General features: G+C 50.8%; 1 protein-coding gene across 1 annotated transcript in view; it reads left to right on the top strand.

Annotated features, from left to right (window-relative positions):
• Positions 1-25,042, top strand: part of PAPPA2 (pappalysin 2) — an 87,594-nt gene that overhangs the window by 38,318 nt on the left and 24,234 nt on the right. The window contains exons 7-16 of the mRNA XM_048312421.1: positions 1,292-1,784; positions 2,351-2,479; positions 3,485-3,576; positions 3,847-4,040; positions 5,232-5,366; positions 8,860-8,995; positions 9,199-9,421; positions 18,507-18,678; positions 20,758-20,935; positions 23,241-23,454. Coding sequence (XP_048168378.1) covers positions 1,292-1,784; positions 2,351-2,479; positions 3,485-3,576; positions 3,847-4,040; positions 5,232-5,366; positions 8,860-8,995; positions 9,199-9,421; positions 18,507-18,678; positions 20,758-20,935; positions 23,241-23,454 — 1,966 coding nt within the window. The remainder of the gene's footprint in view (positions 1-1,291; positions 1,785-2,350; positions 2,480-3,484; positions 3,577-3,846; positions 4,041-5,231; positions 5,367-8,859; positions 8,996-9,198; positions 9,422-18,506; positions 18,679-20,757; positions 20,936-23,240; positions 23,455-25,042) is intronic.

Here is a 25,042-nt window from a genome sequence, read left to right as displayed (position 1 = left end):
AATGGCCAGCTGGCTTTGGACAAACCAACTGGCACACCAATATTAACCCAAATCATTGTTCAGACAGGTGTTGTTGAGAGGTACTGACCAAAGGGAGGAGGAGCATGTAACTGAAATCGAGCTTAAAATACAGATTGTGGGACCTCAGGGACACTCGCAGACTTTAATGTAGTCTTGTCCAAAGAGAGCAAGAGGAGCTCTGTGCTGAGTCTGTGCCAAGCCCTGGGCAGCCCATTCCTCCCCAGCAAGGCGAACAGCAGCCGGGCGTTACAGCTTCTCTTGTGCCGAGACCCAGATGTTGGTTTAGAGACCCACCTTGTGGGCACGCTGGTGACTTTCAGGGTCACACAGCTGCCATAGGAGCTGCTGGGCTTTTCTTGCTGCCTCAGCTCCTCCAAGAGCAGGGCAGAGGAGGCAGGAGACATGGGGAGCTGATCCTGGGAGCTGTGTGAGGTGCATGTGCTGCTGCTGAACCACGCAGAGCCGGAGGACATGGTTCTGTGTGTCTGTAGTTATCACAAGTGCTTGTTTGCTCTGATAAAAAGAGAGAGTTTGTGGGTTTCAGAAACTTGTGTTAAATGGGTGAAGGCTTTGAATTGGTGCTGGGCCCTAAGAAATGCTTCCAGTGGCTAATGAAGACAAGGGTATTTCTACTACAGAATGATAAATTCCAGTGATCCTTTCTGGGTCTGAAAGGCCAGCACTCCATTTCTCTTGCTGAGTGCTAATCCACCGTCAGGGGAGGCAGGCTGGGGCTCTGAGGTTAGCCTGGGCACTGCTCTGGAGGCTCTTCTGGAAAATCAGCCTTCCAGACCTGCTTCCCTGCTTTGGACCTGGTCCCTTCCTGATTATGTTCTGGCATGTGCTTGTGCAAAGCTTCAGTCTCTGCTCTGCTTGGAGCATTCAGGTGCCCTTGGCAAAATTTCTGCACCTGTGGGACTACAGAGCAAAGCTTCATGCTCCTCAGCTGTGTCCAGGCTGTCCCTGGATCGTGGCACTGTGTCCAGCTGCAATGTGGATACCATTGTTCCCATCTGAGAGGGCTGTGAGACACCAGACCTGCTCAGCCTTGTGTATGTGTGCAAGTACCCAGCAGCTGGGAAACCAGGGGGGATTATTGCTTTCCAGGATGTTAGGGCAGGTGCCACCAGTTTAGGACATGCCTGTAGTGGGTGAAAACCCACACGGGTGTGCAGTTACAGACTGGAGATGGGTGAGGAAGATCACCCCTGTGGGTCTCCTCTGAAGCCAGCTTGCCCCCTGGTTTTCACCAGCTTCCTGCTTGTCCCAGGTCCTCCTGACGTGGATCAGCCCTGTGAGCCCAGTCTGCAGGCCTGGAGCCCGGAGTTGCACCTGTACGACATGAACATGACGGTGCCGTGCCCCCAGCCGGACGGCTGCATCCTGGAGCTGCGCTTCCTGCACCCCGTCTACCCCGACTCTCTCACCCTCTGGACCACGTACCTCTCCACGGGCTCCCCCAAGGCGCTGTCTGACATTGAAATCCTGACAGAGCAGGGGGAGTCCATCCACCTGGGCCCCCTGGACACCTTCTGTGACGTCCCCTTTACTGTGAAGCTCAATATCCCTAAGAAGATGTCTGGGGTTAAGATCTACACCTTTGACGAGAGGATGGAGATAGACACGGCCCTGCTGAGCTCCATGCCCCGCAGCTCCCTGTGCTCGGCCTGCCGGCTGATCCAGTACCGGCTGCTCCGTGAGCCCCCGTTTGCAGACGGGTCCCCTGCCACCCCCCTGCAGGCACAGCGCCAGTTTGTCGACACGTGAGTCACCAGGCTGCTCTGTCTTGGGCTGAGGGGGTGTCTGAGCCAGCTTTGATTCCCTCCGCGTGTCTTGTGTCTTGGAACCCCTGGATGGTTTCACCTCTGTTTTGGTTTTCCTCCTGGGAAAATTCCCTGCACTGGGAATTACTGCATCCAGTGCCATTGAGCAGGCGTGTGGCAGGCCCACCAAGCCAGCACAACCCTTGTGCACGAGCCCAGGTTAACTTAGAAGGAGCTCATTAAACCCAGAAACATTTTCCCGATCAATATAACCCGTAAAATTACATTTTCCCCAACAATACAATCAGTAAAACATTTCTCCCATCAATAGAACCAGTAAAATGATTACTCAAGCTAATGCTGCTTCTCCCCAGCTAAAACCCTTGGGAAATAAGCAGTGTGTCCTAAAAGACTCTCTTCCCACATGCTCTGCCTCTGGCTGAGTATGAAGACATGTCAGATTGTGATACTGCGTGGACACGCACGTGGTATCTATAGCTGTGGCGAGCAAATCTCAGTGTTGCAGACGTTGCTGTTTCCCTCAAGTTCTCTCCCTGTTCCTGCAGGGAAGTCGTGCCTGGGCAGGTGTACCGCTACCAGGTGCAGGTGGTCTCTGGGACAACCTCGGGAGAAGCCTCCCCGCCGCTCGTCCACGTGCATGGAACGCCCTACTGTGGGGACGGCAAGGTGACCACGTAAGTCGAAAAACTCAAGATCTCAGCTGAGCTTCTGTAAGCTGTCAGGTCATCCTGCCCCAGAGGGAAGCGGCAGGTGGTGGGTCCTCCACGCACAGGCACACAGCTGAGGATGCTGCACTGAATCCCCGCAGCAGACCGAGCTGTAGGGCTTGCGTTTTGTAAGGTGCCACGTGCGCAGGGGATGGAGGTGGTCTTTTCGAGAGGCATGCCCTCCCTGAGGGGTCCGGCCTGAACAGCCTCTGTTCTTGACTTCAGTGCTTGGATTCTGGCCCATCTCAGTGAGCTGTTGCAGAGTCTGACCCGAAGGAGCTGCTTTTGGCAGTGGGCAGTGCAGCTTTTCACACAGGGCCCTGCAGGAGTAGATTCTGCAACAAGTGCAGTCCCACATGGTGAGGTGCCTTTAGAGAGCTGTCCAGTCTCTGCTCAGAGACCCCAAATTGTGGGGGATGCACCACCTCTACGGTGAGAGAGCCCAATTCTTCAGCTGCTCTGCCTGGGAGATAATTATTTCGTATTCTAGCTTCTACAGACTTCAACTTCTAGGATACTCATGATCACTTTCATTTGAAACCAGTTTTCTTAGCAGTGTGAGGAAAGGGAGAGGAACCTTCTGTCTCTCCCTTCTACCTCCTTCTCCAGCTCCCAGTGAAACCCCAGCCCCATTTCAGAATCTCCTGCCCTCTCCAACACTTGCTTTCTCCAGCAACACATCTTCCTGATGCTTAGTTCTCTACTTCTTCCATTCTCCCATAGCTCTTGCCTCAGGTCTAAGAGGAAAGTCACAGTACAATCATGTCTGCTCCCAAATGCTGTGATTTTAACCTCCTTTTATCCCCTGGCAAGGTGTTTTCTCTTGTCTATTTAATTCCACGTGTGGCTCTTCCTTTCGAACTGCTTGTGCAGACAAAGAACCAAGACAAGGCTCCTCGCTTATGACTGGGCAGGAGCACGGGGGTGTTGAGTCAAAGGTGCTATTAATACATCTGGCTGTTGCCCTCTTAGGAGCCTGGAGGAGGAATGTGACGATGGGGACTTGCTGGATGGAGATGGGTGTTCCAGGAAGTGTAAAAAGGAAAAAGGCTTCAACTGTGTTGGTGAGTCCAAGTGGGTTGAGACAGGTCCCAATGGATTGACTCCTTTCGAGGTAGGAGTCAGAACTGTACGTAGTTCACCCTGCTCCTTGGAGCAGAGGGCGATGCACCTCATCGCAACAGAGCCTGGATTTGCAGCCGGAGTGATCTACGGATCTTGTCAGGCCCTTGTGGTGGGAAAACCCCAGGCTAAAGAGACTGCAAACCTCCTGTAACAAGGTGTGAGTGCCTGGAGCCTGGTTTGTCAGCAGCTCACCCCCGTTCTCCCTGCAGGGGAGCCAAGCCTGTGCTACGTTCACGACGGGGACGGTGTGTGTGAGCCCTTCGAGAGGACCAGCAGCATCCTGGACTGTGGCCCATACACTCCTGAGGGATACGTGGATCTGTGGGCAGCGAAAGCCTACGCCTCCCAGCAGGATGCAAAGTCCTGCCCTGCTTCCTTGGTCACTGGAGAGCCTGTTGTGAAGGTGAGTGAAGGCATGGACAAGAACAAACCAAAACCACTCACTTTTCTGGGAAAGTCTCTGCTGGGGAAGGCACAAACAAAACCAGCTCTGGAAGCATTCATTGATTACTACATTCCCGGCCAGGGAGTGAGTGGAGGACCTGGGCGTTTCTCACACTCCTCTTGCATCAGGCCTTGAGTTCAGGAACCGCAGTTCATGGAGAGGTGCTTCATCCTGGCAGGGAGCAGCTCCCTCAGCCGTGCATTTCACTGAGCAGTGACCACCCCATCCCACCAGCCAAACGCTCAACTTGGAGCGTGTGACTTGTCCCACTGTTGGCTTAAAAAAAAATCCCGTAAGTCTAATACCTTATAAGGTCAGGGCCTGAAAGGATGAAATCACGCACACATCAGCGTCTGTACTGTGCTCCCAAGCCCTCTGATCTGAAGCCAAAGAAAAATCAATGGGAGAATTCCCATCTTTCATATGGGCCTTGGAGCAGAGCCTGGAGGGGATTTTGCCTGATCGGTGTTAACGTGGTGTGTATGTTCTTTCCTAGCAGGCTGAAGAAAGGCAAGAAATATGTAAAGAGATCATATTTAGCCCTTTACACGTGTGTTTCTACTGACTTGATATGAGGAACAATCTTCTTGAGACCTGCAGCATGATTAAACTGCGCAGATATACATGTCTAATGAGGTGCCTTGGGTTCAGGTGTCTGCTCCTTGACAGTGACACCTGTATCTCCCAGGTTTTGTCTGCCAGGCCTGTGGAGCTGTCTGGGGTGCCACAGGGCATTGAATGGAACAGAAGAGTGTTATTCAGGCAAATGAATTGTTCCTTTGTATCTCATGAGCCCAGCCAAAATCAGGATGCCCTGGTCTCACTACCAGCTCACAGCTTGGCTCACTGTTTGCTACTCAGCCCCGCAGGCACCACGAGATGCTTGAACAATGCATTTACAGCATTCCAAAAATGCTAAAGGCCTTCTGTGCACATGTGTGGGCAGTGAGATGTCACTTAGGAAGCCACATCCTAACTTGTGTGGGCAGTGAGATGTCACTTAGGAAGCCACATCCTAACTGTCTTCATGCTAGGAGCCACCTCGGGGTCCTTCTCAACATTTGTTGAATCTTCCTTGAGGTTTTGTAGGTGCTGTTTTTCTCTCCTTCCCTTGCAGCCTTCTGGGTTGACATAAATCTCTTCTTCCAGGTGTGTAAATCCCGCCTCCATGAGGTGCCAAAGGACCTTTTGCAGGCTGCTTGGTTTCCCTGTGCTCCCAGCCCAGAGAATGCTCAGGACCCGAATGAGAAGATGCTCTTGGGTGATGAGGGGGTTTGGCTCAAGGTAAGTGAGGGCATGTGGTCAGGCACAAAGGATTTGTTTGTCTTTACTCAGCACTGGTGACAAAACCCATCCTTTTCTGTCGCATAGGAGCTAGAGCAACTTTTAAAACTACTCATATAGTGCTTCATGTCCTACTGAACTCCTTGCAAACCCCTAAATCCTGTGTCTGGATCTTACACAGATGCCCCATTCCCACTGTGAACAGCAAACCCATCCTGGGGCAGATTGCAAGGAGAAGGACTGCATGAAACCAAAACACCACAGAAATGCCTCGAGGCTGAGAAACAACTTGCTCCTGACCTTCCCTCCAGTCAAGCTGTGCTTTAACACCCACCAAGGGTAGGCACAGGCTGTGTTTGAAGTCCTAGTTGCCTTTGGGTCCCCATGGCTGGGAAGAGCAGCAGAGGGCAGCTGGATGCCCTCTGCCATCCTGAGGGGTCCTGAGCACCCCAAGCCCACAGCAATCAGCTGTGGCACACAGGTCCTTCTGCTGACTCCAGACCAGAGGTGGCACTTCTACGCCCCAAGAGGCTGGTCCTACAGCCCAGCAGGGGCTCAGGGGGCTGCCCTTGGGAGGGTCAAACACCTCTGTCCCAGCAGGTAGAGGAGAGGGACAGAGGAGAGCTGAGGGCTAGGCCACTGGGATTTTTACAGTGTTGGGTTTCTGACCACAGGCACAGTTTAGAGGTTTTGTGGCTGCTGCCTCGTGTTGCTGGAAAGCCAGGCTCTGGTATGCTGCTCCCTCTGTGCTCCAAGGGGCAGCTTCCCTGTTTAGTTCAAGGTTCTCTGGAGAAGGCCTCTTTCCCAAGATGCTCAGACAGCTCGGTGAATCATCAAACCAGAGTCAATATAAACACGGGTATTGCTCTGAGGTCCTCTGTCTCTCCAAAGCAACTTTCTTTAACCTTCTTGCAATTTTCCCTCTCTTCCTCATCTGTGTGCTCACAACCCACTTTCCGGCTGCAGTCTCTGGCCATGACAAACGTGCCTCCTTCCTTCCTTCCTTTGCTAAGGAGAAAGCAGTAATCCTCCCCCTCTGCCTTACCTAGATGAAAGCTGGCTTTCCACTTCTCAGCAGGGGTTAAACATGTTACAGTTTTATTGGAGCTTGTGGTCAGTTCTCTTCCTCTGTGGATGTTTATACTAAAGACTTTCATTACTGGTTCTCCGTGCTCTCTCTAGGAGTGCTATTATTTTCCACCCATAAAATTATTTATGGACTAGTAATAAATATGCCTTTCTTTCTTTTTTTTTTTTTTTTTTTTTAAGAGTTGGCCTGATTGGTAACATATTGGGTTAGGAAAGAGAGCTTTTTGTTGACAATTTGCCTAGCACAGCTGCCTGCCCGGACAGGAATGGTGCTGTTGATGCACATGTGTACCCACGTGCAGGGCGTGTTTGGTGCCTGCCAACTGCCAGGTCCATCTTACAGCTGTTGCACCTGTGTCACCCGGGCTAGAGCTGCACCACAAAACTCATCAGATGGCAGGAATCGTTTCTGAAGAGGTGGCACCAACGAACAAGGGAAAGGCTGGCTCAAAGGATCGTGGAACGGTTAGGGTTGGAAAGGAGCTCAAATGCCCTCTAGCTCAAACCCCACTGCCATGAGCAGAGGCACCTTCCACTAGACCAGGTTGCTCAGAGCTCCATCAGACCTTGAGCGTTTCCAGGGACCCACAGCCGCTCTGGAAAAGCGGTGCTGGTGTTTTACCACGCTCGCTGTCGTGCCGTGATTAGGTCGGGGGCCAGAGGTGTGTGTGTGTCTGTGCCACCGAACGGAGCATCTGCTGTGCCCCTCGGGTCTGTCTGCACGTGGGAATCGTTACCATCTGCAGATCTCCAGCCATGCTTTGTTCTCAGTTTTTTAATGCATCTGACGAGGAAAGACATCAAAATCACATGTAAGCAAGTCAGGGTGTGTCATGCAGGAAATTGAATAAGAAAGGGGGAGAGGGAGGGAGAAAAATTAAGAAGATAGCCTGCTGTGGCCAAGCACATAATATGTATTGAAAAGGATTGGGATGTTAATCAAGTTAGCTGCTGTTGGCCTAACTTGGGGCCAGCGTCTTTCGGCCTCATGCAGATGTACTGTAGAAAGGGAAGGACTGAACTCTCCACCCCAAGATGTAGTCCTGGGAAAGCCTCACCTGACTTCTCTAACTACCTCTCCTCCCCTGAGGGACCACGCTTGGAGGCTGGGTTAAAATCAGCCAGGTCCTTGGGGCATCACAGCTGTAGCTCTGTCTTGGGGGGTGCTCCTTGTCTGTGAGCACTGCTGGCTCTTCTCTCTTTCTTCTCCTCCCTTCTTGCTTTCCTATTTCTTTTCCTTCTTCCCCCACTTACCTCACCAAGGGAGACAGGGGGATATACCAAATAAAAATGTTTGAGCCCTCTGGTCCACTCCTTGCAGCCAGGTCAGTCCTGTAAGTGAGCGAGCCCTGGCTAAGGGAGCGAGGAGACAGCAGTGGGGCCTCTCTCGCAGGGCTTTTGCTGCTGAGCACCTCCCTGCAGGGTGGGACCCCTGGGCTGGAGCCCAAGGTTTTCTCCTGTTCCCATGCGTGAACAATGCCTGACGTGGCACAAACCACCCTGAGGCTAGGCTGCCATCACAGATTGCGTGGTTGTCCCCTCCATTCCCACAGTCTGCTCCTTGGGCTGTGCCTGGCTGGCCAGGACTTGTCTTCTTTCCAAATACACCTTTGCCTCGAATTTCTGGGCTTCCTTCACGCCAGCACTCGACAAAAACGTGGTGTTGGGCAGATCTTGATCAAAACACATCTCGGCACTGGGGGGAAGGGAGGGTACCAGGGTGGGGGAGAAAAACATTTCTGTCTTCTCACTTCCAAAGAACATGTGCTCTGCCATGACTGATACCATGAGAGTCCCAGCTACTTCTAGCTGCCTTCAGGGTTGTAGACAAGTGGCAAGTTGCTGGCTCTCCCAGCAGGCAGGGCTTCTTCCCACAAACCTTTCCACGTGTTGGCTGGTGGACAGTTTGCCGTATCAGTGGGTACTGGGGACATTCTTGGGCTTTGGGGTTTTTTAATTGGAAATATTTTGGTGGTAAGGCTGGTAGCTGTTTTCTCTGGGTGCCTCGCTTGCCTGGCCAGCTCTGTGTAGGGTGGGAGTCAGAGCCTGGTGAAAGGAGACCAGGAAAGAGGTTATCTGGGTCTTGCTCAATTTAAAGAGTAGCAAACGTGAATGCTGTGAAGATGCTGTAAATTTATGTCAAAGTGGGACTGAATAGGTGAGGAGAAGGCTAGCAAAAGGGAGAAGGGAAATTAGGAGGGAAAGGACTGTTTTGGCTCCCTCCCTTCCCCCTCCCCTGCCCCCACCTTTGCACCCATTTGCAGCCCTGCAGGGTCTCTGACCCCTTATGCCCGCTCCTGCTGTCCTACTGCTCTCGCTCTTTCTCTCTCTCACCTGTATGGGATCTGAGAAGCTGTATTTGGTGTGCCTCTGCTCTCAGAGTCTCTCCTGCCCTCTCTCCTAGGTTTGCTTTGAGAGACCTGCAGTGCCCACCTCTCTCCTGGTCTTCCTGGCCTCCTCTGGCACTGTCCCAAGCCAGCAGCACAAGCCGGTGGTTGCCGTCCAGCTGACTGACACCGATGGGCGGAACCGCTCTTTAGGTGAGCAGCCTGTGGGCTGTGACACCAGCAGGGACACCCGGAGCCACCACCACGGCTGTGATCTCTCACTGCTGTCCCCTGCCCCTCGTGCAGGATCTTCTGCCCTCCAAGCTGGTCTGTTGGCATGTGGGGGGCGCAGATGTGAGCCAAAAGCAAATCCCCGGAGCTGGGCGAGTCTCTTCTCTCTTTGCCCTGTCTCGCAGGGATGTATGAGCTGTCGTGTCAGCACAACCCCCTCGTCATCGATGTGACCCACAGCCAGGAGGACCCATCCCCACAGGTGGCTTCGGTGCTTCTCAACTTCTCCTCTCCGCTTGTGGGCATCGCAGCCGTGGCCTTGCGGACCTTGGCTCAGCCTGGCTCCTCTCACCCCCTCACCACCTGCCTCCTGCAGCATGAGGAGGGTTGTGGCCATCGGTGCTACAGGTACGGTCTCCTCAGGGCACGTCCCAGTGGCTGCCCAGGGTCTCCTCTGGGAATTTGTGTTTGAATTCTGGAGTTTTTACCTTCTCATTGAGTGCTTTGCAACTATCCTCAGATGGCTTTTGAGGTGTTATTGGGAGATTTGATGTAACGAGTCTCGATTTGCTTATCTTGCTGGAGCGAGTGGGAAGGCAGAAACTCAGATTTTGTGCGTGGCCTCTGTGCCTGTACAAAACGGCGCTAAAGGACAGGTTCCTGGTGGGAAAACCAGGAGAAGTTTGAAAATGGCTGAGAAGTTATCACTGGGGGGTTTTGCTAAAGCCTCCCAAAGCAGCGAGCGAGGGGCGGCGCTTGCAGAAGGGCACCGCTCTCCGAGCGGGTTGTGCTGGCAAAAGGAGGGGCGAGGACTGGTGTCCAACACAGACTCCATTCACCCAGGCTGGAGGAGCGTGCTGAGCAGAGCTGGAGGCCCAAGGAGGAGTGATGGGATGGTGCTCAGCCTGGGTGCTAGAAGGGTGGAGGGGATGACGACAGCCAGATCTGCCAAGGGTGGCTTCGCTTTCGGGTCACAGGCCCCCTGAAGTTACCCGCATGTGCTGATCCAGGGCTCCAGTTCAGCCAGTTACTCAAACCACACCACTGGGAGTTCTGATTTTTGAGTTGAGCTTTGGGGTTGTTAAGCACAAAAGGGCTTTGTCTAGGGTCATCTCATTGCTGCTCTTGTCATGTTCCTTCTGTTGATGGCTCTGGATGAATGAATGTCCCTGATAACAAATGAGTGTGTGTGTTTTTCTTAAAGTCTGTGGGATTGTGGTACAGTTGATTTATGTAGAGTTCTGGAAGCCATGAATATCTTGAAGTGGCTTTTTACCTTTTTTTTTTTTTTTTTTTAAGTGCATGTGTGATTTATACAGAAACGTAAATCTTAGTGAGTCAGAATATAAATATTATTCTCAGCCTTATGTTAGAAGATCAGTGTTCACCTGAAATGCAGCGTGTTTCCTCCTGGTAGCTGTTACAGCAATGTACCCACATACTTCTAAGACCCTGGCCAACTGATGTGGTTTTTCAATTACATTTTCTCATCCCTTAAAATAATTTGGCATTCTTGTTGCTTGAGAGCTTCCCCCTTCCCCTGAGAAGTGGCTGGAAGGAGGAAAAGACTCACTGGTCACAGCTGAGCAGTGACTGGTGATGAGGAGATGCCCATATAGGGGCAAATAGAGAGGAAAATAGATGTTTTCCTCATAAAAGTCTCATTATAGCTGAAGCACAGGCCAGTTCCCGTATTGCCAAGGCACACCAAGCTGTGTCCCTTTTCCAGGGGCCCAGCAGGATGCTCGTGTCTCCTCTTCCTCTCGTTGCCGTCCCATGGGCTCCCCATGGCCTTGACTTCGCAGCAATATGCTGAATTGCAGGGTATGTGCGTGTCCTGAGCAAATACTCGAAGTAAATCAGATTCCCAGAGCTTTCAGAGTGAAAAAATCTATCTAGAGTATTGATTTTCAGAATTAAAGTCTCGAATATTCGGGGGGAGGGGGGGTTAGGCTCTCAGCCTCAAGTGGCCATGCTAATGATAAAGGATCTTCCTCTGTTAAGTCAGGAAACATTCAAGTATCCCCCCGTTACTATATTTTTAAAATCTGTTCCATCTCCAAAAGGAATGCTTTGCAGTATTTTTAAAGGCTAACAATTCATTTCATATAAGGTAGACGGACTCTGGTGGGGGGGCAAGGGGGGGAGACCCCTATAAAAATCTAGGAATAGAAAATCTTCAGAGGCTGAGAGACATTTGAGTGTGAAAGATCGCAGACCATCCATGTTCTTCCTCCACAGAGTTGAACTGACCGTCTGCACGCACCCAGCCTCGTGTACAGAGTACGTGCGTGTGAGGGCTTTCCTAAAACAACCTGAGAAAGCACAGTAACAAAAGCAGCAAAGCAATGGGGTCTCCTGCCTTCAGCCTAGAAATGCTCCTTGCCAAAATAATAAATATGTGACAGGTTGGTATTTCTGTAGCGTCTTTCATCTTGAAGGATCTCGCAGCGCTTTGCGGGCTGCAGAAAGCATAGAGATGGTGTTTATGCTGATCAAGTGCAGCTTTCTCCAGGCCAGGATGCAGCAGGTGTTTGACTCCAGAAAAGCACATGCTTGTTTTGAAGAAAGTGTCACCTTCTGCTTTGGGACCCACTCGAGGTGCTGAAGGTTGGCAGAGCGCTTGCAGACCAAAGCAGTGTGGTGTCCTCACTGTCATCACCAGGAACCCCTCTCTGCTGTCTCTGCCAGCAGATATGGGGCTGTCTGTGCATTCTGCTCCCAATCACAACCTTATGAGGTTGAGCAGAAATCAGACTTCTAACAAGTTTCCACCCAGGAGACCCAAAGTCTCCCGGTTTTCATCCTTTTCTTTGCGTTTTTAAACTGAGCCAGGGTCCCTCCTGTTTAACTTGGTACAGGCTATACACTGAACCAGGGGAACATTTTTCATTTCCTCTGCTACATTTATTTTTAGCTTGCTTTTAGTTTTCGTGTGTTTTATTTTATGTTCACATATGCTGGGAAATGCCTGGGTGAATTCACAGGAAGGTGCTACAAAAGACGATCTGCTTTGCGTTTGTATTTCCTGTATGAATGCCCTCCTCTGCTTCCCCAAAAGTGGGTGTAAGGCATCGAGGGGAGACTGGTTTGGATTCCTTTGGTATGGAAAATGGATGTGAGGGAGAGAAAATTAGATGGAGGGAGGGAGTTGTTTACATGTTTTCAATTGATACACTTTATTCAGTAGAGAGGGCTGTTTCCCAAACAGGTTTTATTTGGTTTGTTTTCTTTCTCCCAGGCATCAAATTTATGTAGGGTCAGTTTATGAGCTGCATGTGTGATGGTATGAAGATTTATGGGCACCCTGGGTAGACATGCTGGTGTCTTATTTCACAGAAATGTAGAATAGTTTGGGTTGGAAAGGACTTTAAAATCCTGATTCTTTGCCTCTGGCTTAAGGTGCCCTGTGGATGGAGTCCCCATCTTTGGAGGTATTTAAAACGCCAGTAAATGTGGCACCTGGGGACATGGTTTAGTGGTGGCCTTGACACTGCTGGGTTAATGGTCGGACTCAGTTTTAGAGCTCTTCTCCAGCCTAAACGGTTCTATGTTTCCAGGGTCCTGATGGCCACCTTTCCTGGGGAATGGGCTCACCTCTGCCTCTGAGACCTCTGGAGGGTGCTTCTCCTCCAGCATCAAAGCCTGTTGACCTCTGGCACTTCTCTTGTGGGTCCCTGGCTGGCTGATGGGCAGCAGTGGCCAAGGCTGTGCTGTAGAATGTGTTACTCACTTTAACTGGTGGCTTTGCTGTCCAGCTGGAAGGTGTCACAGGTAACCCTTGGAGGGCCAGGCACCATTCCATGGACTGCCCCATCCCGTTTGCTCTTTGCAGCCTAATAAGTTTCTTGAGATCAGTGCTCTGTGTATGGGCTTTTTTTGGGGATGCTCAAGAGGTCTTCTGCCTTTCCCTGAGAGTAGCCAGTCTCGCCTAGGGAAAAATATCTCCCAGCACAAGTTTTTCACCAATTTGATCTTGAGTCGAGCACAGTAGCTGAACAGCTTTGAAACAGGGTGCTTGGTGTCATCTCCTGGAAAGGAGCACCCCGGTCTGACACACTTGTTCCAAGCAGAGCTGAGCCCTGGCCCTTCGAGGGAATGTGAGTTACAGCACAGAGCAGTTGTGCGAGGTGCAAAGCACCTTTCCTTTCTGACCTTGCCACAGGCATCACCTCCCAGTGGTACCCTGGAACCTGATCTTGATTCCTTGTTCTCTTACGAGCACGGACCTTGCATGAATCACACGAAGCCTTCTGTCCTTCCCGTGTCCAGTGGAGAAGGGAGCAAGCACCGGGAGAGCCCAGATTTGCCAGCAGAGCCCTCGGTGTTCGGCTACAGCCAGCCTCCCCCATTCTGCCCTGCCTTTCCTGATGCCGTACACAGGCACAGGGATTCTTCACAGGAACTGGATTAAATGCATCCTTCAGAAGGTTCTCTTATCTCCTGTCACGAGCTGCAGGAGGTGATGAGTCCACCATATCCCCTGCTGAGCTATTCTCATATCCAGTAACCCTTTCCGCTGAGAAGGTGCCTCTGATTTCAAGATGAAAGTTGTTGCTTTTGTTCCGTCCTTGTCGGAAAGGTCTGAATGCCTCCTGCCAGCAGAGAACTCTTCTGTGTCAGTGTGTCTGTACAGAGCCATCACATGCTCTCACTGTCTCCTCTCTGTCATGATAAATACTTTTTCCTTCTTAAATCTTACAGCAGAAGCCTTGCAGCCCAGCTATGGCTTCTGCTTGCAGCTCCCTTTTGAAATCCCTCTGCTATTTTTATGTCTTTCATGGTGATGGATGTGGCTCAGAAATTAATTCCTCTGGACAAGATGAGAAAATGAGGTAGAGTGTGTTCCTGTGGAGATCTGATAGGGACAAAGATGTTCTTTGGGTGTGGCCTGTCCTGGCTTGGGTTGGGAAGGTGACTAGACCAAACCTGACATCCCATTCAGCCTTGTTTGCTGTATCTCTACACAATTATTTTGGTGTAGCAAACAATAACAAAAAAAACATGGAAAGGAACTGCCTGGAAATGCATTAAGATTTATCTACTCTTCCTTCTTTTTTTCCCCCCTTTGCTGCTATGGCTACAGAGGGCCAACAGGTCATTTGATGTCTTACTGGGGCCTTTTCGCTGTCTCTGAGGCAGATGACAGCGGATGACTCACAGGGATGTTATTTTTTGCAAAGTTTCCTTTGGAGTCACATACAGAAGCAAACACCTTTTCTTGAGATGGCAACCTCAGTGCAGATTGTAATCAAGAAGCCATCACCACCGCTGGGTCTGTACACGCAGCCTGCTCCCACAAGGATGGTTGCCATCAGGTTGACTGGAAAAGTGGGACCTTTCACCTTCGCGGGAAACACGCCCGAAGGGAGACATTCCCAAGTATTTCCAAAACACCTTTTCTCATTTCCTAGCTATTCTCTTTTGCTAGACCGCACTGGAGTAAACGCCTTTTATCTCACTGATGCTGGGTGTTATAATCCAGACTCCACCAGAGTATGTGCAGTGACGACTTTTAACTTCAGGAGATTTGGCTGGAGCCTTTACTTTTCTGTCAACATCTCCTATAACCCCCCTCTCCCAAAAATTCGCACCATGAGAAGAACTTACAAGTTTCTGCTGTTGAGAGTTGGAGCTTGATGATAAGGGATGTTTCAGCAGCAGTCTTGGGGTTGAAAGCTTGAGCAGACACTGAAGCAATGTGCAGATGATTTATTATACTTTAGGCAGCTGCACTGCATTTGACTTGGCTTAAATTGACGTGGGTAAATCCATCCGTGTTTTCTGTGTTGCATTAAGTAATTGCTGTAAAACATGAAATTTCAGCTTTTGAGAATTTGGGATTTGTCACAACAAAGTAGTATTACCGTACTAGCTTTGCCACCACTGGCTTAACACGCTCTATTGCTGCTTTTATTCTAGAAGGATGAAGGATTCCAAAGGAAAAGCTTTGCTCTAGTTTATAGAATTGTTCCCATTTCAGAACAAAGCTCTTACCGTTCTGGAGCAGTTAGGGCCATCACTAGGCAGAATTTCACAGATTTCCAGACCTGAAACTTTCTTTGATGTTTAAGTTGTGGGACTTGGTGAGCCCAGGGTATCGTGCAGGCTTGTGCTGACATGAAATAAGTTAGGAGAAAAACCTTGATATTTTGTAAAAATGTTGTTGACAAATCATTAGTTTGAGCTTCAAAAGATGCTGGGATAGAAGTGGAAATTTTTTTTGATGTTTTGGGCAGAAAAAAAGTAAAAAAATATTGGCTTGTCCCACGTCTTATATGGCCTGAATCAGAAATGGGCAGAAGTCAAGAGTTTGCAGCTGTGATACAGGAATTTCATTTATTATCAAAAGCAGAAAGAGCTCCTTCATGCTGAGATCAGAACTGGGCTAACTGCACCATTTCCTTGTCCAGCCTTTGTTAGGGTGTTCCAGGGTCTGGGAGCTGTCATTTATTCCATCACTTTACCCGAGCCCTGGCATAGCATGTGGATCATGATGGGGCCAGGTCACAGGGCTTCTTTTCTCTTTTGACCTGCACTCGTTCCCCATCAGGCTCAAAAGTGTCCTGGCCCCAAGTACGGCAGTGATAGCTGTGATGATGCTGATAAAGGAAGCAATCAAGGCAGTGTCTGCAGGATGGGTTGATATGTATTTCTTAATGTTATTGATATATTTGAGAAAATCAGACAGCTTTCAGTGATGTGAGCTCCTCTTCCGGTCTGGAAGAGCAGCACCAGACTTCAAAGCTAGGTGTGGGACAAGCACAGCTGCTCAGAATTTGAGCTGCTTGGTCTCGGATCATTTCCAAAACAAAATCTAGGGGGTATTTGTAGGATTAGGGGTGTTGTTAATCACAGAGAAAACAGTGCTAAGCTAGTCATCTTTGGGGACAAAGAGAAAGGTAATTTTTCTAACCCAAACCTTTCTATTATTTCTAATGCCCATACAGAACATGTGTGTGAGTGTTTATGTATGTGATGTACATAAACAGAAATATTTTGCTGTTATGACCTGCAATTATCAATCTCTTATGCATAACTACCCTATGTAACATTTTGTATTTATAATACGTAAGAAACCTGCTGATAATCTTGATCTACTTTCTACCACACTGCTGGTTACGTTTCTGAACTGGTGGAAAACCGAAATGTCCCTGGTAGCGCTCAAAAGGATTAGCGCTTCATTTAATTGTTACTTAATAACAGCGTTGTCCCGACTGCCAAGGCTGCCCCAGACAACGTGCTGTCTCTCCAGCAGCACCAGCAGAGCTGCTCCAGCCAAGCACTTGGCCTGGATGCATCTGGAGGATGCCACGGCACGCCCTCAAACCCATGCCGCGATGGGCGCGAGCTCCGTAACTCAACACCCTGACCATGGGCTGTGAGGGTGCTGAGGCCCTGGCACGAGGCTGCCCAGAGAGGCTGTGGCTGCCCCATCCCTAGAGGTGTTCCAGGCCAGTTTGGAGGGGGCTTGGAGCAGCCTGGTCTGGTGGAAAGGTGCACGTCCTTGTGTACCTTTGACTGGTGAGGAAGGAGATGGAATGGAGAAGCGAGGCTGGAAAGAGGACGTGGGTGCCCAGAGACAAACACACAAGGAAGTTTAGGACAGTGGCTCAATCCACTGGGCAGTGGAACTGGGGACAGGAGCAAGTAGGAGCCAGGGGCACAGGCAGGGAGCAGAGCAACTGCCCAGAGAAGGTGACTGCGGGAGGGGAGGGGAGAGGGCTACAATTGGTACCAGATGCCCTCAGAAGCTAATGACCTGACAAACGCTGCACTCATAAAACAAATTCTTTAAAAAGGAAGCAAATGGAAATATAAGCTAGTGAAAGAATTTGCAGCAGCTGCCCTGAAACCATTTCTCACTTCATAAACAGGTCTGCATTGAAAAAACAGCCCCTTTCTTCTTGTTCTCCTTTGTGGTCCCCTCCTGTGCCCACCGGTTCTTTTGGGGCTGTGGCCTGCAGGTTTCCACCATGTCTTTGGCTCGGTGGACTCGTCCAGAGTCAACAGCACATTGCGTTCCCTTAACGTCTGCGTCGGTACCGATTTGGTTTTTTTGGGGGTTGCTGGTTTTTGGGGTTTTTTTTTGTGTGTGTGTGTCTTTTGTGGTATTTCTAGCTCTGTGCATCCTTGGCTGGAAACGTTGAGTAAAGGCAAGAGGCAGAGGCCTCTGCCTCGCTGGGAGAAAGGCAGTGCCTGAAAACAGCCGGCAGCCCTGTGCCAAGCAGGGAGCAGAGGAGAGCGAGGCGTTCAGGTACAGCTCCCTCCCTTCTCTCCCCAGTCATTGCCTGAGCATGCAGCACCTCTGTCCCTGACTGAGGAGGGCTGGGGTCAGGTGTTGCACCTGTATCACCTAGTAACAGATAAAGCCAGGCTGATGGAGCTGTTGTATTTCCCTACGTCTTGTCCCAGTTCCATCCCAGGTAATTAATTGACTGGCTGCATTTCCCTGATGGAGACTGTAACCCTTTGGCCAGCACTGGTTCTCATTATGGAATTGGGATGCTTGAATAGTCAGTACCTAATGACTGCTGCAGTGATGAGGAGGAGGAGGTGTGGGCGATGCATTGCAAACCAAGGAATGGGTGATGCATTGCAAACTTTCCTGGGACCTCTTGCACCTTGCAGTGGTGCCGAGGGGAAGGTTATTCCTCCCTTTAGCTGCATCTCACCTTGGTGGCCGTGGTTGAGGCTGTGGAGCTGGACAGGTGCATGTTGAGATGGTCTTGATCCCCAAGAGCCTGGCATCAGCATGCATAGGCTTGGGGTGCTGTGTTGGCCTGTGGGAAGAGCAGAGGTGCTGAAGACCATCAGAGCAGAGGGGGAAGGTGACAGGAATGGGGTTGAGGAGCCAGTGGTATATCCAGCTCCTCCCTTCCACCACAGGCTGTGGTGTAGCTGTATGGATATGAAGGGGGACTGCACAGGACCTGAGGAACATCTCAAAGATGATTCCCTAATATTTGCAGAGGTTTCCTCTTAGCTAAACCTTTCCTTGGAGTTGGATTCTCCAGTATCCTATAGAGAGTTTGCCATATCTGATTCAAAGGTTAGACAAAGGTGTAGCTTCTGCCTCCCCTCTCCTTGTCACCTCCCTCCTTTTGTTCTCTTGGTCTACTTGCAGTGAGCCCCTTTGGTGCCCGGCAGCGTGCACACTCTGTGCCTATGTGCAGGCAGCACAAATTTTGGAATATCGTTGAGCTGTGCCTCCTTTCATCAGCTTGGAAGAGCATGGTGGAGGTTGGTGAGAAGGTGTGGGCTGGGATGAAGTCCAGCTGAAACAGAGTTGTGATGAAGTACTCTCCTGGCATCATTGTCAGGAGACTTCAAGCCTGGAAGAAGCTGGAGCTGTGAGGGATAGGTGTGCATCTCTGGGCATCTGTGACCCGCTGAGCATTCATTCCACACAAGTGCCTCCTGGAGAGAGCCCTTCCTTGCTGAAGTAGTCCTGGGAGCCACTGGTTGATCCCTTCTCTGTTCTCCTCCACAGCTGTGCCCACGGTGCCTGCACAGGATCGGGAAGCTGTACGCGGCCACCGCTGGCTCACGCTGCCACCCTCAACTGCAGCTCCGATGGCCCGAGGCACATGACGTGCACCATTGCCTGCGAAAAGGGCTTCGTCCTCCACTCCAGTGGTGGGAAGAAGCTGGGCTCCACACAGGTGAGTGGGCCGCAGGATGGCCCATGGGACCAAGACCTAGATGAAAAAGATTTAACCCCCCTGAGGTGGCTGGAGAGAGCACAGACCACTTTGCTCCTCCAGCCCCGACCTTTTTGCTGCTTTCCCAGCAAATCCCAGCTCAGTGAAGCTCCAGCCAGCCTAAAGGCTGATGCAGGGAATGTCCCAAGTCAGGGTGATGCACCCCAGCAGAGGGAGAGGTAGATACTTTTGCTCTCCAGACGGACATTGCTTGGAGAGTAAAACGTCCCTGAGATGTTTTCTCTCTTAAAGCTGAAGTTAGTGGCTCAGGAAAAAATGAAATCATTGCAGAGCAACTATATTTAGAGGCAGCTGAGAGCATGGAGAGCTTTTCTTCCTTTGTGTTGTGTTGCAATAATGGCACAGAGGTCACCGTGAAAGAGTTTGTCCCACTTTGCAGAGGGTTGGGGGTTACCTCATTAAAGTCACGAGCCAGCACAGCTCTTAGCTGTTGACTGAGGAGACCTGGGATGATGTGTCCTTGGGAACTGAGCTGCTTTGGTCCAGGCAGTCACCTTGGCAGGGGTGTAGGGACAGAGTGTCCTGTCCTTAGGCTGTTTCTGGAGGGGGGAACAGGAGTCTCTGGGGCTGAGCTGGCCTACATGCCAGACTGAGCGAGAGCGTGGGCTTACTTGGTTCAGACAGAAGTGGGTTGGGCCACGTCAGCAGGGTGACCTTCCTCTCCTCGGAGATCTGCTTGTGACACCTGGCAGGCAGGTTTCCCACGCTGCAGTGTTGGCCAAAGGAGAGGTGGGCACTGGGAAATGCACCAGGACAGCTGGAGATGCGCTGCTCATCACTGGGAGGTCATTAATTACATGGCCACGGGGTCTGTGGGCCAAGGCATGCCCAGGGAAAACAAAATGTTCCCATTCTCCGAAATGAAACCACACAAAATAAATCTGCCTCGGGTGACAGTTTTCCTGTGTTTGGCAGTGAGATGGGAAACTTCTGAACAGAGCTTTACCCCAAGTGGCTGTCACAGCAGAGGGCAGCTTGCAAGTGCCTTGCCCTGAGCCCTCCAGGGATGTTGCAGTGATGACTGGCTTGTGACCCTGTTTAGGAAAATGCACACAGCTCTTCTCCTACGCATCCTCTCCACCTAGTTCAGCTACACTATGATCCTGCTGCACACTTGGGAGTGCTGGACTCAAATTTAATGATGTCCTTCAGAGCCACCACATCCAGGTTCAATCAAGACGTGGTGGTTGGGAGGATAAGGTCATGTGCTCGGCTGTACTCAGCCAGTGAAGGGACATCAGGAATATTGGTCTGCAGCCCCTGGCTGAGGGCTGCTGGGCTGGGGCTAGCAGTTTGGGAATGGAAACCATAGAACAGTTGGGGTTGGAAGGGACCTTTAGAAGATCACTTGGTCCAAGCCCCCCGTTGTGGCTAGGAACACCTTGCACTAAACCCGGTTGCTCACAGCAAACCATCATCCACCACTCGGTTTTGATGAAGCCTGTAGCACATGTTGACCATATTTAGTGGTGGGACCATGGTGGTTTTTGATGTCAGGCAGTTGCCCAGCTGAGTAAGAGGGGCTGTATAATTAGGATTTGTAAATGAGGTTATATGATTTCAGTGGGGTCTGTGGGCTGAGGCATGAGGGAATTGGTACATTTAGGGGAAAACAATCAACAGAAGAGCTTTCTGACAACAGATGAAGTAAGACTTGATCTTTTAGGGGAGGAAATTGCAGTGCACAGAGCTGGGAACAGCTTAGCTCAAGAGGTTTCAGTGTATCTTGAAGGGATTTTCCTTTTCTCCTTAATGTGGCCAGACAACATAACATGCACAGTGGCCGGATTGTTACCCCAAGGCACATGTGCTGCTCTCACACCCCACACATCTCCCTGTGAACAGGTCAGGGCTTCGTGATTTGTTGTCTGGAGTGGGGAGAAAGGGCATACTGGGGGAGGAAAAATGTTGGAAAGCTCTCCTCGTCCTGAAACTTGGCTCAGACCTTTCTGCTGTGGTGGCACACCTGTAGGTCAAAGCTCCCTTCGGGAGTCTGATGGAGCTTTGCTTTTTCTGCAGCAGGAGGTGGTGCTGACATGCAGTTCGGGACAGTGGGACAGATCTGTGACTTGTGACCCCGTTGACTGCCGTGTCCCTGACCAGTCCCACGTGTACTATGCCGAGTTCTCCTGCCCCACGGGGACCACCTACCTGCAGAGATGCTCCTTCTCCTGCATCCCCCCAGCCAAGCTTCAAGGTACGGTCTGGAGTGTCGAGACATTTAACCACCCTTTTTGATGCTACCTTTCCATGCCTGTCCCAAGCAGTTCAAACAGAGCATTGCTACTTGGAATTTCTCACTTATCCTGGCTTCTGCCAGCTGGATGGGCTCTTGTGATGCTTCCTGAAACTATGGGTATCCCTCCCCCTGGAGCAGAGGCATCCTAGTGTGGGGATAATTCCCTCTGACTCCCATCCCCTGGCAGGCAGCCCTTATTCATCCACCTCCGGGTGTAGCAATGTCCTCTCCTGATAACTGGTCCAGCCTCCAGCATCAGGGTGATGGAGACAAGCAGCATGCAGGCAGACAGGACTTCAGAGAGCCAGAAGTGGCTCTGTGCCTGGTGGCTCTGGGAAAGCCTGTGGTTCAGGGGGCCTGGGGCTGTATAAGGCCATACAGACCGATGCCCACAGCTGCAGAGAGGTCTGGGAGATGTTCACCACCCAGACACACCATGGCCTGGCTTTCATTCTGCCGACTCCATCGGTAGCCGCAGGAATTTTTTAAGCCAAGTCAGAGAAAGAGAGCTACTGTTCTGTCTATGCAAGGGCTGAGCTGGATGGGATTTCAGGGATAATTGCCTTGACAGCTTCAAGCATTGGGACTTTGTGAATTTCCACCAGTGCCTTTGCTCTGAAAAATCACATACAACAAATCATTTTAATGGGTGCCCTATTTTATGGAGACATTTATAACTGAAATGTATGAGAATTGTTTACTTCTTTTTTTTTTTTTTTTAAAGTTAAATCTAAGGAGCAAAAACCGCAGAGAATTAAGGTCTCCTTTCATGACAGGGAGGATGGTGGCAGATCCCCAGAGTGAGCTGATCAAAGGGTAGCGTGCGAATGTCATCTCAACAACACAAATTCTGCACGAACTGATGCCCATTGCCTAGGGTTGGTCAACTGAGGGCAGAGCTTTAATCTGATCTTTCACTCACAGCTGCAGTCACTGTGAGGTTTGCCGTGGGCTCCCTCAGTGGGAAGGCATCCCCTTGATGGGCCCCTGGGTGACTTCCAGCATGATGGCTGGAGGTGCTTGGCCAAGGCTGCCAAGCCATGTGGGGAAACTCTTGGAGTCCAGCTGACACAACTGAGCCATTGAGGCAGGGACACGCTCCATGCTTTTTCCCCCCCCAAGACTTGCATCCTTACAAGCAAGCTGTCAAGGCTAATAAACGCTAAGAATAGGCAAGGAAAGGATGACGTGGTTGTGTGGCACTCGGAGGTGGGACGTGACCCTTGGCAGCCTTGACCCATGAGGAACACAAGCGTTGAGTAGAGATGTGAGCTTGTCTCCACTCCAAAAGCGTTTCTGTAGGAATGTTTGAAGGAATTGTAGAGCAGCCTGGCTGCGCCACAAACGTGCTGATCCAAACCTCTCAGTAGGAAGGGTCCCATTCACTCCAGTCCAGCTCTTTTTCTTGCTCAGTAGTTCCCAGTGAGCTATCCATCATCCACACTATGTGGGTGTTGTAGTCCTGGGCACTTCCCGCAGGCACCCAGAGCCGAGCAGTTTTTGGCCACCCATTTAGCTGGGTCTACCAGGGACAACAAAGAGCTGGGCTGTAATGCTCAACCCAAACCTCTAATGATGGGTGGTTTGAATTCCCACCAGTGAAGCCTCCCACATCTGTCCTTGTGGCATTTTCCATCCTCTTGACTTTCAGGTTGCCCAGAGAGGTGGTGGATGCCCCGTCCCTGGAAACATTGAAAGCCAGGTTGGGCAGGGCTCTGAGCTACCTCATCTGGTGGAAGATGTCCCTGCCCATGGCACAGGGAGGTTGGACCAGATGGCCTTTAAAGGTCCTTTCCAGCCCAAGCCATTCCATGGTTCTGTGATCTTGCACTGCACCTGTAGTAGGGTATGACAGCTTGATCAGCATAGGTAAGGACAAGCTGCAAAAAGCACTTGGGGACAATGAAGGGGGGCTGAACTGAACATGACAGAAAGGTGTCTTACACAAAGGCCCCTGGCTGTCCTGAGGCACCACTGAAGAAGGCAAGTTTAAGGGAAAGATCTGGGGAGATTTGCAGAACCAAGGTCCTTTTTCCAGCCTCTAGAAGTTGACCCTTCCATACTTCTGTCTGCATTCAAGTATTTTCTGCTATAGCCTGACCAAGCAGGCGATGGAGTCTGCGGTCTTCATGTTTGTTGCCCCCTTTGGCATCAGTATACACTCTAACAAGAGGACTTCTGCTGGTTGCTCTGAACTCCCCTCAGCGGGGCTCCATCCCTGGCTCAGCTGTAACCCCACACGCTGTTTCTCTTTTGGGGTCAGGAACAAACCAGTGGCTCACCTGCCTGGAGGATGGTCTCTGGTCGCTGCCCGAAGCCTACTGCAAGCTGGAGTGTGACGCGCCTCCCGCCGTGGCCAACGCCAAGCTCCTGGTCCCTCGGTGCCTGCAGGGGAACCACGATGTGGGCTCAGTCTGTCGCTATAAGTGCAAGCCTGGCTACCACGTGGCCGAGAATGCAGCGGACAAGCCTAAGAAGTAAGTCTGTGGCAGGTCTGTTATCACCGTTTCTTTCCTCCTCCCAGTGTGCTCAAGGAGCAGAGGTGATAGGATGATGGCAGTCTCAAAGACCTGACTTGATAGGTAGAAGGTAGAGCAGCTTGCTGTGATCACAGAGATTTCTCAAAATGCAAGAGGCATTCCCTGGTCTGGGTGAACCCGGTGGGAACGAGGTGCTGTTGCACACACGTGTGGGTTAAGCGCTTTGACCTGAAACAAGCAGATCTTCCTGTGCACCTCACTGGTGAAAGTTAAGCACCAAATTAAGTGTTTGCAGACTCTCAGGTAATTAGACATTTACAAGATGTTGGCAGACTCCTGGAGCTCCTGTCTGTCCTAAAAGCGGTAAAACGTAGAACAGAGGCACTGCAAGAATGAATGGCTGCCTTTTGTCAGGGCTAACATCTCACCCGCTGTGCCTCTCAGCTAAATTTAATCTGTAGCATTGGCATTTCAATGGGGGAAGATTTTTCCTGATGCTTTGGGGAAAAATTCCTGGTGGTTCGCTAGCCCTGCTCTCAGCCAGTGTCGCGATGCTGGGGAGTAAAGCAGCGTTTTGTCTGTGACTCCTCCAGCCGAAGTCCCCACTGGGTTTGGTCACTAAAGATTCCCTGGCACTGGCCGGGTCCTCCCCAGAGTCTTGATTCTAGCCCAAATCAGGTAATTATGTGTTAATTGTTTAATGCCCCCTTCCAGTTTTAATTGGATGCAGACTTCATCTCTTCTTTGCTCTGGGGTAGAGTTGTTGTGCAGTGGGAAGCAGTTGCCAAATTTCTTGCCTTGTAATGAAGGAAGTGGTTTCTGTAAACAGCTTTTCACAGTGTTAGGAGCATTTCTTGGGCCAAAGGGAGCTGAGCAAATGGTGATTATGGCTGCAATCACATGGACTGCTTTGCAAACTCTAGAGCAGCTTTCATGCCTGTGGCACTGCAGGCACTGGGCATTCAAACAGATCCACTCAGCTTGCAAAGTTAGGCCCCTTCTTGTCCTGCTGCAGCAGCTGCTGGCAAAAATGATGACCCCTGGGAGATCCCGAGGCTCCTCTGTGTGAGTAACTTCCACGTGGGTCTGAGCAGCCTGTGAGACAGGTCAAGGAGAATCATGCGAAGTGGTTTATGTTTTCATAGCAATGTGTGTTGACATCACATTTTCACATTTGCAATTGTCATTGCTGCTCCTTCATCGGACATCTCTGACGGTGGAATACAAAAACCACATTCACAAAACCAGGGAAAGTATTGCTTTCCTGTCATGCAGACTAACTCCTATATGAGTGGCCCACCCCAAGTGAAAACCTTTCCTTGGACTTGTAAATGTCATCGTACCGTCTCATCAGGAGCTCTTGGTGTACACTCAGCAGGAGTACAAACCCCTTGGTGGGGTGTAGCAGCTGCTAGCCATTAAGTCAGTTCCTGGATTGCTGGAATTCCTTCTGGTGTCTCAGTACTGGCAAGGAGAGGGTGGGAGCTGCCCAAGTGAGAGGTTGGTTTCTTTGATCATGCCAGTTTTGGAGAGAGTGAGGTGATGGAGAGTTCTGGAAGCAACCAGCACTGATGAGGTTCAAGTT

The sequence above is a fragment of the Corvus hawaiiensis genome, chromosome 9 (assembly GCF_020740725.1).
Source record: "Corvus hawaiiensis isolate bCorHaw1 chromosome 9, bCorHaw1.pri.cur, whole genome shotgun sequence".
Taxonomy (NCBI): Eukaryota; Metazoa; Chordata; class Aves; order Passeriformes; family Corvidae; genus Corvus; species Corvus hawaiiensis.
Note: the sequence above shows the minus strand (reverse complement) of the source record. Positions and strands in the feature narration are given on the sequence as shown.